General features: G+C 35.9%; 3 protein-coding genes across 4 annotated transcripts; 1 reads left to right on the top strand and 2 right to left on the bottom strand.

Annotated features, from left to right (window-relative positions):
* Window positions 1-1,364: 1,364 nt before the first annotated feature.
* LOC149482208 (uncharacterized) lies at window positions 1,365-5,644 on the bottom strand. Its single transcript, XM_089704529.1, has 4 exons — window positions 5,387-5,644; window positions 4,576-4,758; window positions 4,235-4,401; window positions 1,365-3,622 (listed from the first exon to the last, which is right to left on the bottom strand). Exons 1-4 carry the CDS (start codon window positions 5,507-5,509, stop codon window positions 2,239-2,241), a joined length of 1,857 nt encoding a protein of 618 aa, XP_089560655.1. The 5' UTR covers window positions 5,510-5,644; the 3' UTR covers window positions 1,365-2,238.
* Window positions 5,645-8,744: 3,100 nt separating this feature from the next.
* Window positions 8,745-9,662, top strand: mtSSB (mitochondrial single stranded DNA-binding protein). 2 transcript variants are annotated; one of them, XM_089704395.1, is made up of 4 exons: window positions 8,746-8,840; window positions 8,972-8,989; window positions 9,074-9,158; window positions 9,244-9,662. In XM_089704395.1, exons 2-4 carry the CDS (start codon window positions 8,987-8,989, stop codon window positions 9,576-9,578), a joined length of 423 nt encoding a protein of 140 aa, XP_089560521.1. In that variant the 5' UTR covers window positions 8,746-8,840; window positions 8,972-8,986; the 3' UTR covers window positions 9,579-9,662. The 2 variants fall into 2 exon arrangements, with proteins under 2 accessions (XP_089560519.1, XP_089560521.1); XM_089704393.1 differs by having other exon boundaries at window positions 8,745-8,989.
* Window positions 9,663-10,975: 1,313 nt separating this feature from the next.
* Window positions 10,976-14,929, bottom strand: aop (ETS variant transcription factor anterior open). The gene is made up of 5 exons (XM_089704392.1): window positions 14,668-14,929; window positions 13,600-13,876; window positions 12,967-13,515; window positions 12,611-12,860; window positions 10,976-12,527 (listed from the first exon to the last, which is right to left on the bottom strand). Exons 2-5 carry the CDS (start codon window positions 13,865-13,867, stop codon window positions 12,152-12,154), a joined length of 1,443 nt encoding a protein of 480 aa, XP_089560518.1. The 5' UTR covers window positions 13,868-13,876; window positions 14,668-14,929; the 3' UTR covers window positions 10,976-12,151.
* Window positions 14,930-15,512: the final 583 nt, after the last annotated feature.

Here is a 15,512-nt window from a genome sequence, read left to right as displayed (position 1 = left end):
CATAAAAACCTTCCTCGTACTTCAAGGAATATAATAAAAAAAGAATTATCGAAATCGGTTCAGCCGTTCTCGAGTTATGCGCTTACCAACACATTTTGCGATTCATTTTTATATACATAAGATTATTACACAAATCGACCTAGTCCCACAGTAAGCTCAATTAAGGCTTGTGTTGTGGGGATGGTTTCATATTTATTACACTTTTGGGTATTATTATGAATTTGATGATTTTTGGTTTTTATCAAGTTCACATTAACGTCCTATTTGAAGTTCGTTAGGAAAAGGAGGCACCATGGTAGATTGTTGCAAAAAAATTGTAAATAGTAAAATGAATATTATATATAGTACTAGCGGTCCGCCCCGGCTTCGCCCGTGGTACATGTTTACGTTTTCTCTACATAAGAACCATCCTCGTACTTCAAGGAATATAATAAAAAAGAATTATCGAAATCGGTTCAGCCGTTCTCGAGTTATGCGCTTACCAACACATTTTGCGATTCATTTTTATAGCGTAGTATATTATTATTAGTTTGTGGTATAAGTAACACAGTGATTACTTATCCTTCACGGGGACTCATGTTGATGTAATTTCACTTATTTCGATGACATTTTAATTATTTTGAAATAAAAAATTGCGTATGGCACCTATAAAAACGTCTTGCAATAAAAAATTTATGTCTGATGGATCTATCTAAAGGCGAAAGATTAAAAATTACGCGTTAATAAATGACTTTAAATTACGGATATTTTCCTGTGCAGATAAAATGCGCACTAATAAACGCAACCACTGCGGCCAGCCAGACAGCCCGGACTCCGAAATAGGAAGAGAAACAGTACCTATATCAAAGAACCAAGTATACTAAAATTATCTCTTGTCAACGTTTTTGTGGTTTTTACCTCCTATACGACAAGACATGAACGCGACCATCGCACTTAAGCGACTGAGTGCAGATAAGCTATATGGCTTATGTTGAGCGGAACATATGTGATGTGGTAGGCGGTCTCCATACGTATATCTCAATGATCTCAAATGGATTAAGTAATCACAACCTACTATTAGTACGCTCAATATGTATTTTATTATCAAACAATATTTGTCGCTTGTTTAGTTTATTTCTAGCTTGCTTACTCAAAGTATTTCATCTGAATTTATTAAAACAGTATCTCATCATCAGTCGCTCAGTTTTTTTGTCGCTCTTTTTATTATTCCCCATTAATAACGTACAAATATATATTCTGTTCAGCTAGATGCGATAATACTATTAACATCAAATTTTAAAACTTTCTCAAACATCCCCAAAGACCATCATCCTTAAAAGACCCAACTCTTACACTAAGGGACTTGGCAAATAAAGAGAAAAACATTCATAGGATACTTTAATTTGTTTTGCACACAGCCTCTATTGAGAACAATGTTAAAGAAAATGAAAAAGCTTGGATCAAATAACACTATCTGGTAGCGATATACACATTCCATACTTTTTACAATATCTCTTGGTTAATATTGATTCATTTAAATACAATTAAAACAAAAATATCAAAAACAGCACATTGGAGTTAATAAAATTATAAAATACAATTAGCCAGGACCAATGGTGAAGTTATGTATGTATTTATAATTTGCATGTGCTGTTGGGAGCATATTCCGAAGATTGTATAAATTTAACGTTTAACATAAAACAGAACACCACAGTGAGATTATTTTTTTAGCAATAAACATATAGAAATCAATAATAACTTAGCATAATTAAGTTAAAATTATACTTCTAACACATAAAGTAGGTAGATAAATTATTTTGGAAAGGTCCCAGTAGAGAATTTATCAATATGTGCATAATATTATATCCTGTACTTAAGTTTTATCACGAGGACGAGGCACGCACGAGGTACTGAGCGGAAACGGCCAGCGCGGCCAAGGGAGCTCTTCCGAACGTTTCGTCACATTGTGTCACTCGCGTGACACTAACCTATACATCATGAATCTAGAGTTAACGTAACTTACAATAATTGCATATATCATACATCTAAATTCAAGTAACTTATTTTTTATGCAGTTTCAAGTTTTATTATTTTACTTTTTTTTTAGTATTTTTTTAAATTTTTTTATTTTTATTATCATAATCTCTTTTTGTTGTTGCCACAGCACGTTGTTGCCGGTGAAATTTGCCTTCCACGAATGATTTTGTCCGATAGAAAAGTTGGTTATGTGAAGCCGAGTCTCTCTTGATATCTCAGAATTTATTCAACATTCTCTTGTTTGCGGTTGTACTGCGGGCGCGCGCGGGACGCCCCGCGGGGCGCGCCGCGGGGGCCGCCTCTGCCGCGGCTCTTGAAGCCACCGTGGTATCCCTGCGAGTTGTCGTTGTATCTGTCGCGCCCACCGTTCTCATTCTGGTGGTTGTCGCCAGTGTCCCCGTTGCCGTAATATCCATCGTTGCCACCCCTGTTCTGGTAGTCTTTGTGTCTATTCTGATAGTTGTCATTGTACTGCCTGTTGTTCGGTCTGTTTTGATACTCCCCATGTCTGTTGTGGTAGCCATCATTGTTTTGTCTGTTTTGGAAATTGCCGCGACCTCTATATCCGTTTGATGTACCGCGGCCGTTGCCGCGGAACCGTCTGAATCTATTTTGTCCATCTCCTTGAGCTTGTATTTTACGTTCAGCGTTGTCACACTCGGGGCTTCTGCTGTCTTTATCGTCGACTTCATTCTTGTCTTCTACAGGTGTAGGAGACTTGTGTTCTTCTGTTGGTACTTGTTCAACAGAGTTGGTTGGAATTTGCTCTTCATGCATGACAGGAGCTTGCATGTTCTGCGGGGGAATATGTTGAGGCTGTGCATGAATGGGTTGTGGGTGTGATTGTTGGGGAATTGGATGCCCGGTTTGAGGGTGGCCAGGCTGGGGATGACCTGGCATTGGGCCAGGCATGGGAACTCCAGTGAACGCTGCGTGATCAGGGTGTGGGGGGAAATGGGGCTGGGGAGGCATCGGAATGCTACCAGGTTCTGGGATGCGAGAAGGAGGAAGTTGAACAAAATGTTGATTTGTAAAAGTCTGAGTTGGAATTGGCGCTGGAGGAGATGCCTGGTTAAGCATAGGAGGTTGAGGAGTTCCAACTGGGCTGTCAATTTCTGACTCCTGAAGGAAGAAGAAGTTCTGGGAGCCTATAACTTCAGAGATGGGTCTCTGTTGAGGATATTGCTGAGCAAAGTAAGCATGCTCTACTTCTTGGAGAGTGATGGGGGGTAATTGACGAAGTGGGTATCCAGGTGCAGGAACTACTGTAGGAGCTGGAGCAGTTGGAATAGCCATGGGTGGTGGATACACAGGGGCAGCAGGCTCTATTTCTTCCAACTCCTGCGTTGGTTCCGCCACTTGCTCTTCAGGTTCATGTTGGTTTTCTTCAACTTCAGGCACAATAGCATCCGCTGATTTGTCAAAGTAACCACATTCATGCACTGATGTTACAATTTCCTTGATATGAGCATAAGTGGTGCCCAATACTTCTTTAGGTTTACCATCAATAATAGCATATAAATGCTCTGCAGCTTTAATAGTGTGGGTATGGAATCCAGCTTGACCTTCCTCATTTACTTCATGTTTAGGTGTCACCTCAGGATACCTATTGAAGAAAAACAACATTATGACATCATTCATTGTCACAGATTAAAAAAATTTAGTTTGCAAACAGATTTTTTTTAATAATTATCTAAACTGTAAATTTGGTATGACATAGCGTAGTATAGTGTAGTTAATACACATACAGTTAATAGATGCTGTATATTTTTTTCAAAAATGTTCTGGTAAATTTTTTAAAATTACTTCAGATATATCTGAAAACCTCAAATTATTTATATTTTAATCCATTTTCTATCATATCCTAGTCAATGTATCCTTGAAAATGTGATGCAACATGAGAAGGTGTTACAAAACATTCTTGGTGCAAATCAGCTTTGTTACATATCAACATCTACACATAAATAAAGTTTTCAAAATTTTTGGCTGTACAATCTGTGTGTATGTCCGGGCTAATATCAAAAAGTACTGCATGCATTTACTTCAAATTTGGTACAGAGATAGCTTGAGACCTGAGGAAGGACATAGGATAAGTTTTATACCGGAAATCCCACTGTTACGGGAACTATCCAGGTTTCTCTTTGACTATGCGGGCAAAGCCGCTGGCGGAAAGCTAGTCCTGCAGTAAGATTGTCAATTAGGTGGAATTTATACTCACAACTCATCTAGGATTCTCAAATCATCTTCAGTAAGTTTTGCAGCACCATTTGCTCCATTGAGAAAGTCATCTCGGACTTCAGTGCTGCCCATTTGCATGAGACAATCCAATATTAGTAGAACTTCACGAATCTTATTAGTATCTGCTGTGTATCGGACCCATAACTCCTGTAAATTAATTAAATATATTTTATATACATATTGAGATAAAGAGATGAATACCTATGATGTTTAGCCAATAAGCCTTTTTATATTTTTGTTTACATAGATACAAATAAGTATTCTCACAGTATACTAATCTACTTCAATATACATAATTTATTCAGTTTACATTATACATACCCTTTTAGCTTGTTTCTTAGCTTCCCTTTCAGCAGATACGACAATAGAGTTGACCTGCTTAGAGAGGTCTCTAGCAAACTCCAGTGTCTGAGCCACTTCATCATATTTGGCTACTGCAATTTTCTGATCACTGTTCAACTCCTTCCCAGCCTTTTGTAGGTCACGATAAGAAGTTAATTTGCTCTAAAATGCAAATAATAACCACGTAATTAATCATCTAATTCAATGACAATAATTTGGAGTAATACTAGTTTATTCCCATTTATCTATATTTCATGCATCAACAATATAAGTCAAATGCAAAGAGCCGGTCTCTAGGTATATCTGGTTTGTTTAATCATTTATTTTATTAAAGTAATATAGAAATATAAAGACCAGCAAACGACAAACAAAGAATTTACTTTGTTTTGACAATTATAACGGTAAATAGCGGCTTTTGTTCATTTGGAGTAAAAAAAAAACATAAGTACATTAATTTATGAAACTATATGCGGACTTATATATCCACATAATATTATCTTATTCATTATGTTCATGCAACAATAAATCTAATGCAATTTGCATTATGTATTGTACGAATTTGGGCGTCACGAAATAAAAGCAACATCATTGGAGCACATGTGTAAAAATGGCGTCAGCGAATATACCGCAGTTTATTTACATGCGATTATGATTCTGCTCAAATATTCAATAAATTCTTAGTTTTCAAATAAAAGAATTAATGATACCATAAGTATCTTTTACCGTACATAAACAATTAGTTCTTAAAAATATAAATACAATGGATTAACATTTGTTGTCTAGTACATACCTTTCTTTTCTCCAAGTTACGGATTTTGTGTTCAATTATTGTCAGAATCTGTTTGATTGGTGTATTGTCCGCAGCTTCCGAAGAAGCTGGTTTTTCAGACTTTGCATTCGCAGCTGAAGGCATCCTTCACAGGCAACAACTTCTTCTGGATTGAGTAGGTATGGTGGTAGTTGAATAGACAAAATCTATCTACAAAAGTATAGATTACAAAGCAATAAACACCCCGTAGAGAATATGGCAACTCACGATTGCACAGGTAAAATTTGAATACTGTGAGAGCGTTTTCACATTATCCGATCCGATATCGGATATCGGGGGCCGATATCGGATTCTAATGTATGATAATTTAAGTACCTGTCTTTCACATTGTCCGGTCCGATATCGGATATCGGAGCCGACACCGATATTATATGCCTGTGTGCTGTCGGACGATAATGGTCAGTGTTACCAACTCAATTTTCGAAAAGGCATTATATACCAACAGCAAAAAAAGCACTAGTTTGTGTATTTCATAGACATAGATAGACTACGCAAGTACCGCGATCTGTATGAAAACCAAGCGTGTCTAATTTTTTGTACTGACCTTGACGGGTTATGACGTCACGAGTGCTTTTTAGTGATGGGAATTTCATTTTACGCTAAATCGATTAGGGACGACACTCGCACGGCGATTCTAGTATTATCGTTTTCAGTATATCAATTGTCGGATAGGCTGTTTTTGTCAATAGTCGAAGCTTTTTTCCTTCAACAAAGCTGGCTTCACTAAAATGTTTAGAACAAATTGTGCTATATTTTGTTGGAAACCAATCTTTATGTCCCGTTGCCTCGATCCATTTTTCTTTTATGTTCGGGTTACTTGGAAAACTGAAAAAACAAACATAGTCTAAGCAATAAGGAGTTTTCTTAAAAAAACTCCCAAGGTGACACTTTAACTAATGGCGTCCATGTCATAATATTTATTAAAGTGAAACTTTTATTACATCGTCTCAAACTTTTTGGTCTGTGTAGCGCATGTCGCGTGTATCGCGGCTGCCGAGTAGGTATACCTACTCGGCAGCCGACCGTCACGCGACATGCGCTACACAAAGCAGTGTTCGGAACCGTTCGAACAGTTTCACTATTACCGCGGTTTCATAAAACCACACAACATTTTTTTTAGTACGTTTGTATTAAAATACTTAAAAGTTCTAGGTCAAGTCATATTAAATGACAAAAAAAATCTATGCCTTTTTTCTGAAAAATTGCTCCTTCAAATTATCATTTTTCTGTTCGATTAGAATCGAGAACTGTTGCATCGAATGAACATCACTAACCACAAAATTGGACAGAAAAATGAAACTTGATTATTAACGTTCAGCATGTTTGATATTTTGGAATGGTATCCGTCTTACGCATGGAATATATGGGCTAAAAAAAAAATCCGTCTTACGCTTTTTCGATCAGGCCACGTGTCCTGACGCGAGTTTAAGATTTTATACCCAACGCCGCTAAAGAAGTTTTCACTTCAAAAATGAGAAGACGCTATTCATTGCTTATTATCATACGACGCGATCTTTACCGTGCCAAGTAAAAGCCGCAATGTATTCCGAATCATTCCGTATGATTTTCTATCCATGTTTGTCACGATCGTTTTCCACAGATATTCTTTATTTGATTTTAAAATAAATAGTGCATATTCTGATTAGAAAATTAATTACCGGTGGAAGGAAACATCTCCGATAACTCGGCCACTCACAGCCGTAGAGTTTCTACTGTTTATAACTGCGCAATTCGGCATTTTACTCTATTCAGTTTCACGTCTTTCCTTGGCGAACTGCAAGCGCGGACTGAGTGTAGGCCAGCGTCAAGTAAGTGTTGTATACTTAGTTTGGACACGGGAAGTACATACATTCGCGTAGTCTATCTTAATATATGTCTGTGGTGTATTTGCAGTCATAACGGGCGCTAAATGTAAAAAAAATCCTTTAATTTACTTTAAACCTTTTTATTAAGAAAACATTCATTTAAGTTTATTAAGGTATTAAAAATTCGATTTATACGGGAGTTATTTTAATACCGTCCTGTAATATACGGCAATTGGCCGTACTGAAGTAAACAAGGACTATAATTTAGAATACTTTAAGAAGAGAGCGTATTCCTCCCTTAAAGGCCGGCAACGCAACCACAATACTCCAGAGTCTGTGGTTGTTCATGGGCGGCGCCAATCATCGCTTTCTGTACGGTGACGCGCAAGCTCGTTTGCCGACTTATACATAAAAAAAAAAAAAAAAAAAAAAATATATATATATATATTGCTTCTTCAACCGTATCTTCAAGACATTAGTGTCTATCATCTTTATTTACTCATTCTGCCTCGCTACTCCTCCTACTCGGGCGTTGCGCTGTTTATTTTATTGTTGTCATTGAGTCACAGATTGAGTGCTTTATTTATAACCGACTTCAAAAAAAGGAGGAGGTTTGGCACCGATATCAAAACTATGTAAATAGCACAATATCTAAATAATGTGCAGTAATTAATAATATCAAATCTTTTTTATATTTCACTTTTCCGTTTTTCGAAGTCGGGTTTTTTAATGTAGTTATTTTACTGTATGTACAACTACGATCTATCAGTTGAATTTTTTTTAATCATACCTTTTTAATATAAAAAAATATACAATATGGCAAGTTTGTTTAGTTGTCTCTCAAAATTTCTGGCAACACTCATGATAATATCGGAACGATTTTATCGGATATTATGAAAGGGTAAATTGCTTAGATCATTAATTGATCTATGGTAAATTGTATCCGATATCGGATATCGGCTATCGGCGTCCGATATCCGATATCGGATCGGATAATGTGAAAACGCTCTGACTGTGATCAGAAACCTGCCATGTAGATACATATTTTTTTTAATACTAAGAATAAAAGAATTCGCGTCAGAACAGGCAAACAGTGAAAACAGTAGGTAATTCGTATATTTATTATTTGTAGTACCTATATTAATTAATATAACAACGATAGAAGTTAATAGATATAGTGAGGAGATCTACATTCCAGAGATACGGAAATTAATTTTGTGTTTAAAAAAACCGGCTCCCGACGACAGAGCTCTGATCCCCCATCTCTGAAAATAAAGCATAATAATTATAATAAATAAAAATGCTTCAAAAAAAAAGTCACCATTACCACTATCACTAAAGTGTCGCAGAGTCCCTGCTTTTTGGGTGGAGGCTTGGGTGGAGGCATTATTATGAGAAGTTCAAGTGTCATTATTTTACAATCAATAATTTTATTGTCTCATACTAATCTGTGGATACTGGATTCTGTGGTCTCAATAATTGACATTGACATGTCAATTGATTGTAAAGTGTAAACCAAAGGCGCCAATCTTGCTAGATTCTCCTATTTCTTATATTGGTCATTGGATTTGTATTTTTTTGATTTGTTTTGACGTGCATACTGAATTGTAGTAAAACATTTACCTCATTCATATAATTTACAAAATTTTAATAGTTATCCCTTACAATTATTATCATCATCACACATCTTTATGATCGTTTGTTATTAATTACCTATTTTTCTATAAAAATCAATATGCAGAGTCTACTATCCCGTATGGTAAGTAATTAATTGAAGTAAAGATGTTTGTTTTATAAATACACGTTACGACTGGCATTGTGCTAAGTTTATTTAATTTTTTAGGTTATAAACTCGGTCCGGCCAACGCTTATAAAAAATTGTTTACATACAACCTCTGCTCACTGTGATGCACAAACTACTGAAAAAAGTATGTATTTAGAATTTAATCTATTATGACATGAAAATAAGTGTATATATTAATGAGTATGTCCTAATTAATGAGTACATTGTAGCTATAAATCAAGTGACTCTATTGGGAAGAGTTGGAGCTGATCCACAAAAGCGAGGATCAGAAGAACATCCGGTGATCAATTTTCCTCTTGCAACTCACTTCAGTTATAAATATGAATCTGGTGATATATTGCAGAGAACCGACTGGCACAGAATTAGTGTCTTTAGACCAGGTCTCAGAGATACAGTATATAAATACCTTAAAAAAGGTCAAAGAGTCTATGTGACTGGAAAATTGTCTTATGGAGAAGTCAAATTGGATGATGGGCAGGTTAGAACAGCTTCTACTGTTATTGCTGATGATATCATTTTCTTCCAAAGTCAACAAGAAAAATAGATGTAAGTTTTTGATCATTTAGCATATAAGCATAGTCTGTGTAGTGATTCCAATTATTAAAGTTACTAAGTGTATATTGTAAAAGGTGTTTTTTTTTTTCATTTAAGCAATCATTTCACATTTATTATACTAGGGATCTACACAAACACTAGAGAAAAAAAGGGATAATTTAGTATAGGGAAATGTATATTATATAATTTATTAGTGTAAAAGTACAGGCAATATAACACGAGTGACAAATGTATTTAAATCAGTATGTATATGTATCTAAAAAAGGTTTTAAGCTCAAATATATTGAAAATAACTTGTACTGAAAGAAGTTTTCATCCATGATAATAATCGATATTTCCTCACAGACATAGTATAGGCAAATACACATTCCTTGGATTTTGCTTGTTTCATTGTGTAAGGGGTTTATAATTTAAAATTGTTCTGTTGTCGACCACTGTGATTCCCATCATGATTTTAGTATAAAATTAAAGTAGCTGTTGCCCGCGGCTTCGCCTGCGTACAAAAAGGAAATTCCTATAGGAATTTTACCATGGGATAAAATAAGACTGTCGTTCTTTAGAGTCCTACGTAGTCGGCTCAAGAAGTATTATATATTTGTGATCGGAAGTCTGCACACATATTTTCATTGTTGAGATTTTTTTTTCTAATTCGGTATTACCTTCTAATAGAAATACTGGAAAAAAATTAACAAATCCTTCTATTCAGCCGTCCGTCACCTATCTGCAGTATTAACTAACGGTGAACATGTGGAAGTGTGTAAGGATGGATGTCCATTAAAATTCAATTTTCATTTATTTATTAAATTAGACTTCTTCTAGAAGTATCGCAAAGCATGTATTACCATTTATGATTCACCTCACGTTTGTTACTTTGATTTTTTTAAATAAGCTTTCCACCCGCGCACTCAAAGACAAAAGAAAACCTGCAGTTCCCGTACACGTAGGATTTCCGGGATAAAAACTATCCTATGTGTAGATATTCTTTTCAGTCTGGATGTTTCCAGCCGTTGAAAAAAGTATTTCCGAAGCGACTGTACATGGCTTCAGTGAAAAATATTTTTGGGCGAGTTTTTTCAGACTTGGAAAATGGACATCTTCTCGCCAAAAGGCCAGTGGATCAGCAGTCTCTGCACACGTCATATTTTTACGCGCGATTTTTAAATCTGTAGTAAATAGAGTTGCGTACAAAAATATTCGTTTTTAAATATTCGTATATTCGCCGAATACAAATATTCGGTAAATGTCTACTATTCGGCGAATACGAATATTCGTATTCGTTGCATCACTAGTCAATAGTTAATAGTATTATATTATCTGTGATAGATTATAGTTAGTATGTAATTGGTATAAACTATAAACTATAAGGGCGGAAAAATGAGGATGCTGTTAGGTTCATTTGTTTTAATATTTAACAAATTTAACACAATATTTTTTGAAACATTATATTTATATTCTTTACAAGTTGGAAGTGTTGGCACACAATATGCCTGATAGAAATAATTGCAAAAATACAAACTCAATTGTAATAGTACTTATTGATACCTAGGTACTTTGATAAAGCTCCACATTTTGTTTGACAAATCATACATCATACACTCTTTAGTCAGTTCTCTTAATCTAAATTACAATTAATACTAATATTTACAAACACAATAATTTTAGTCTCTATTACAATATTTACCTATATTGATAAGAGATCACAGAAAATTGTAGCTGGAAATAATTGAGTAAAAGCCTAGCATAATATACTATAAGTCTACCACTTTACACTTTTATCACAGAGGAATTTTAAATTGGTTTAAGGCATTAAGTGATGATTTTATTGTCCATAGAAGGTTTTAATTAAATACACTTTTTTAAACATATTTTCATGGAAAGTCAACATTTATCCATGCAGTTCACCATATTCTGTGGTAGCTTTTTGTTTAAAATTATGACACATGCTACAATTATGAGGTTTTTGCCTAAAAGAACCAATGGAAGACACAAACATTGTGTGTATGATATTTATAATATTCTTATTCTTAAGACTGTACTGTGTTTAGTTTTTAAACAAGAATATTTTTTTATCTAAATTACTATACATACATACTAGTTAAATTAACAAAATGCATTATTATCGCGTTAAAACCACAATCTAATACGCTTAACTAAATTTTACTCTTTTGGCAATAATTTGTAACTGCCAGAAATCAGTCTGCAGTATATGGTCCATTGCACAATATATTCAAATAGTCTCTATGAATTAACACATATAATCTCTGTCCCCTTGTCTAACTAAATAATATATATACCTATGTAATTGACACTATCAGATAAACATCACGTGGCACAAAGGCATCATTAAGGTCCATACCCTGTTTGACTCCAAATACCGTATTATATCTGTCAAAGTACTCTCAGTCAATTTATATTTTTGATATATATATTTAGATTTAGATATCATAAGGAAGACTGAAAATGTTAACTTTCTGAGAGATGTTTGACTAGAAATATATCGGGTGGAGTAAGTTTGACAATACACAATAACACATCACTTAACCAAGTCTATTTTTTCACAAGTCATTGTTCACATTTTTCACTTTTAAGATTAAGAGCGTAGTACTCCGAATTGTATTCGGATTCAGGTTTCATCATCATGTTGTCACCGATGAGCGTGCTAATGTAATGTTTGTCGTGTGAAGCGGGCGCGGGCGGGGGGTCCGACCGCGGTCGCTTCCGCCACGGCTCGGTAGCTGTCATGCTCAGATCTGTTGGCATATCTTCCTCAACATGTTCATCTTCACACCGCTCTTCCTTCATTTCAGCCTTAACAATAGGCTGCTGCTGCTGTTGTTGTTGTTGCTGCTGCTGCTGCGCAACACGAGTTGGGCTCATTTGTTGCCGCAAAAGCGAGATGTTTTTGATATTTTTGAGTTCTGTAGGATTTCTTAGGAACCTGTAAAAAGAGTGATATTAATATCGGTTTTTTATATGTGGATTATATTTTTAGTAAGGATTACTATGAGCGATAATACTTACTGATAACAATGTCTTTCGCCCTGCACTTTGCGTAATATATTAACGCGGTAATAATATCTTAATGCTCTCGACATTTTGTCGTAGTTCATAGACAAGTGGTTCTTCTGAATGCCCCAAAGCTTGGCTAGTCCTGCTGGATCGACAATCTTAAACACGCCTGTTTCTCTATTTTTCCAAGCGATATAATTGGTGTATCTTTGTGTTGGATCATTTAGAAGTTGTTGTAAGAAATCCCATAGAAGTCTTCCATCTGTAACGAATTACCGCTTTAGTATTTGTTTTAAAACTTCAAATGATCAGTTATATTTTATAGCTATATTTCATTTTGTTTAAATTTAATTAATCATACTACTTACTTGTATTGGATTCGGGCATGTCATTGGGGAAGAATTCACGATGCTGCGTCCGAAAATGCGAGTGTTGTGGCGCCGCATGGGTCTGTGGAGCGGGACTGGGCAGAGCAGTTTCTTTAGGAGAGTGAGGTGGGGGAGCAAATTTAGCTTCCTCATCGGAATCTGATTGATTGCTTCCGGAACTTGTTTGAGTGGGAACTTGAGGGGCATAAGATGGTGCATAACTCATAGTTTCACCACGTTGGGGACTACCGGAACTGTCCACAGAAGGGGCAGGGCTTAGAGTAACAGAGTTTGGCTGGGCAGATGCAACAGCAGCGCTATGGAAGTGATGGAAACCATCGGCCACGGCCCAAGTCGGTGTGGGTGGATGGGAGTGTGGTGAAGGCGGGTAGGGAGCGCTTCGGGCAGTTGGTGTTACTGGCGATGATGGCACTCTGCCTAATAAAGCTGCGTCACGAACAAGCATCTGAAGAACATTGTGTAAAACGTCGCCGGCTCCAGGGCAACGTTCACCTAAATCAGTTTTAGTTAAAAGGCACAAAGCCTTACCTGAAAAACAAAGAACCTCCATGAGTAAAGTTTCATTTAAAACATCATTGAGGTAAAAAGAGCATAGTCCTAATTTATTCTTACCATTCATTTGAAAGAGATCCATGTCGAAGTTTGGTAAATCAAATTCTCTTTCACACCATTTCAAGAACACTGCTACATCTTCTCTTGTCCAAAGTCTGGGTTCTGGTGGGAGACCAGAAGGTAGTTGAGCCTTTGTGTCTCCGAGAGGTGACAGAGGCGGAGGCGCCCACGGGAGTGGGTATCGCCATAAAAGCTCTGTAGGACTGAATGGAAGCGGTAACCGCTCCATACTGGGTCCCGATGGCAATTGTAAGCTAACAACTTTCATAACGATTATCTGTAAGAGAAGAAAAAATAATTTTACGATCATGTACTTAATATGAAGCAGCCTAGTTTGGGTAGTATGTAGGTACTATTCTCGTTCTTTGAAAGATATGCAGTTTAGGCATCGTGGTTTGTTCTAACTACTGGTTACAGTAAAAACTAGTAGATACATTTTTAATTATTAATTTTCAGTAGGTATACATATTATCATAAAATTATGATACCTTAATAATTGTAAATTTTTATTAATTTTTAAATAAATAAGAAGAAATTAATGTGTAGCATTTACTTAAAATTAAATTACATATATTAGCTCATTTATTTTTTTACATAAGTAGGTATCATCTTAAAATTTAATATAAAAATATAACATAAAGTCTGTTTTGTTATTGATAGCTTTGAGCCCCAGAATTTGTCGTGTCAATTTAGGGTAAAAATCGGATTACCCTAGTCAGAGTAGAGGGATGTCTCCCTATTAAAAAAGGGATAGCTAACTACCTATACAATTTTTTCACGGTAAAATGACCTAAAGGTTTAGAGTGCACGTGCTCTCTAGTTATCATTCACTTTTTAATTTAGTGTAAACAATATAAAACTAAACTTAACTTTGAAAAGTTAACTTTTTAAACTTTATTATTTAATATGTAATATTATAAACGTACTAATTTTACCATATTTAATAAAGAAAAATGTATTCCTAAAGAGCTTATGTTTGAAATTAATAGGCACATTTAGCCTTATCGGGTGGGGTCGGAAATGCGTGTGTTCGAGATAGCGCCGTTTGTGATAAGCACCGCTACTTACCGGCTGAGCTGATCCGGAACTGGTTGCGTAGTCAAAAATCCTAAGAGGTGATTGGCAACAATTACAAATTTCAGCACGTACGCATTATCACAACACAAAATATCACAATATCCAGTGTTCACAAGAGCACAGCACACGCGTAGCGTTGGTCCCTCCAAACGTGTCGTGTTACGGCACACTCCGTAAACAGCAGCGTATCTGAGGGAACGACTTCGCAGACGAGCGTCGCACACGAGTCTCCGACGCGAACTGATGATGCGGTGGCGGCGCGGGCGGACGGACGCGAGAGACCACCTCCCCCCTCACCCTTTACCACATCGTTTGCCACACATTGCGGAGAGTGAGATAAAACTTCAGGAGCCAGACAATCGAGTCCCATTTTTAACATGCTTGATACTATTAAATAGGTATATATTTATTTCCGTAACTGTAGGTGTAACATATTATTGCAATTTGACTATAATTAGGTGCGGATTTTTAACTTAAAGGTTTAAAGAGAACAGCAACAATTATTGCGTATGCTTAGGGCATGCGGAAGTGCTAGTTGTGCGGTAGGATTACGTCAGCGCGCCAGTTTTTAATAACTCGTAATATTTCCTTGTTTATAGACTAACTAAGCAGGCTACCTAAATTGTCGGTAATAAGAATGTACTATTGTTTTGCTAATTGATTAATTGCCGAAATAACATTTAATAAATATTATTTTAAATTACATGTAAGTATATTTGAAGAAGCCAACTACGGATTTTGGTGTGTACGTTTGGCCTATTAAAACTTAAAATTGTCACCATAAATATTTTCTTAGTTATTCAATTGCTTTGTTCATAGTTGTATGTAGGTATGTA

This window comes from Colias philodice, chromosome 15 (assembly GCF_061535455.1).
Source record: "Colias philodice isolate Cphi_HAF_F1 chromosome 15, ilColPhil1 Martin Lab GWU primary, whole genome shotgun sequence".
NCBI classification, from domain to species: Eukaryota; Metazoa; Arthropoda; class Insecta; order Lepidoptera; family Pieridae; genus Colias; species Colias philodice.
Note: the sequence above shows the minus strand (reverse complement) of the source record. Positions and strands in the feature narration are given on the sequence as shown.

Bases quoted from the DNA above. Each gene is read 5' to 3' on its own strand.
- LOC149482208 (XM_089704529.1), bottom strand. From the start codon at position 5,509: ATGCCTTCAGCTGCGAATGCAAAGTCTGAAAAACCAGCTTCTTCGGAA. The intron at 4,402-4,575 runs GTATGTATAATG...ATTAATTTACAG, and splicing joins CTAAGAAACAAGCTAAAAGG to GAGTTATGGGTCCGATACAC. The intron at 3,623-4,234 runs GTGAGTATAAAT...TTTCTTCAATAG, and splicing joins TTGAGAATCCTAGATGAGTT to GTATCCTGAGGTGACACCTA.
- aop (XM_089704392.1), bottom strand. From the start codon at position 13,867: ATGAAAGTTGTTAGCTTACAATTGCCATCGGGACCCAGTATGGAGCGG. The intron at 13,516-13,599 runs GTAAGAATAAAT...TTTGTTTTTCAG, and splicing joins GGATCTCTTTCAAATGAATG to GTAAGGCTTTGTGCCTTTTA. The intron at 12,528-12,610 runs GTAAGTATTATC...CTCTTTTTACAG, and splicing joins GGCGAAAGACATTGTTATCA to GTTCCTAAGAAATCCTACAG.
- mtSSB (XM_089704393.1), top strand. From the start codon at position 8,966: ATGCAGAGTCTACTATCCCGTATG. The intron at 8,990-9,073 runs GTAAGTAATTAA...TTAATTTTTTAG, and splicing joins AGAGTCTACTATCCCGTATG to GTTATAAACTCGGTCCGGCC. The intron at 9,159-9,243 runs GTATGTATTTAG...AGTACATTGTAG, and splicing joins TGCACAAACTACTGAAAAAA to CTATAAATCAAGTGACTCTA.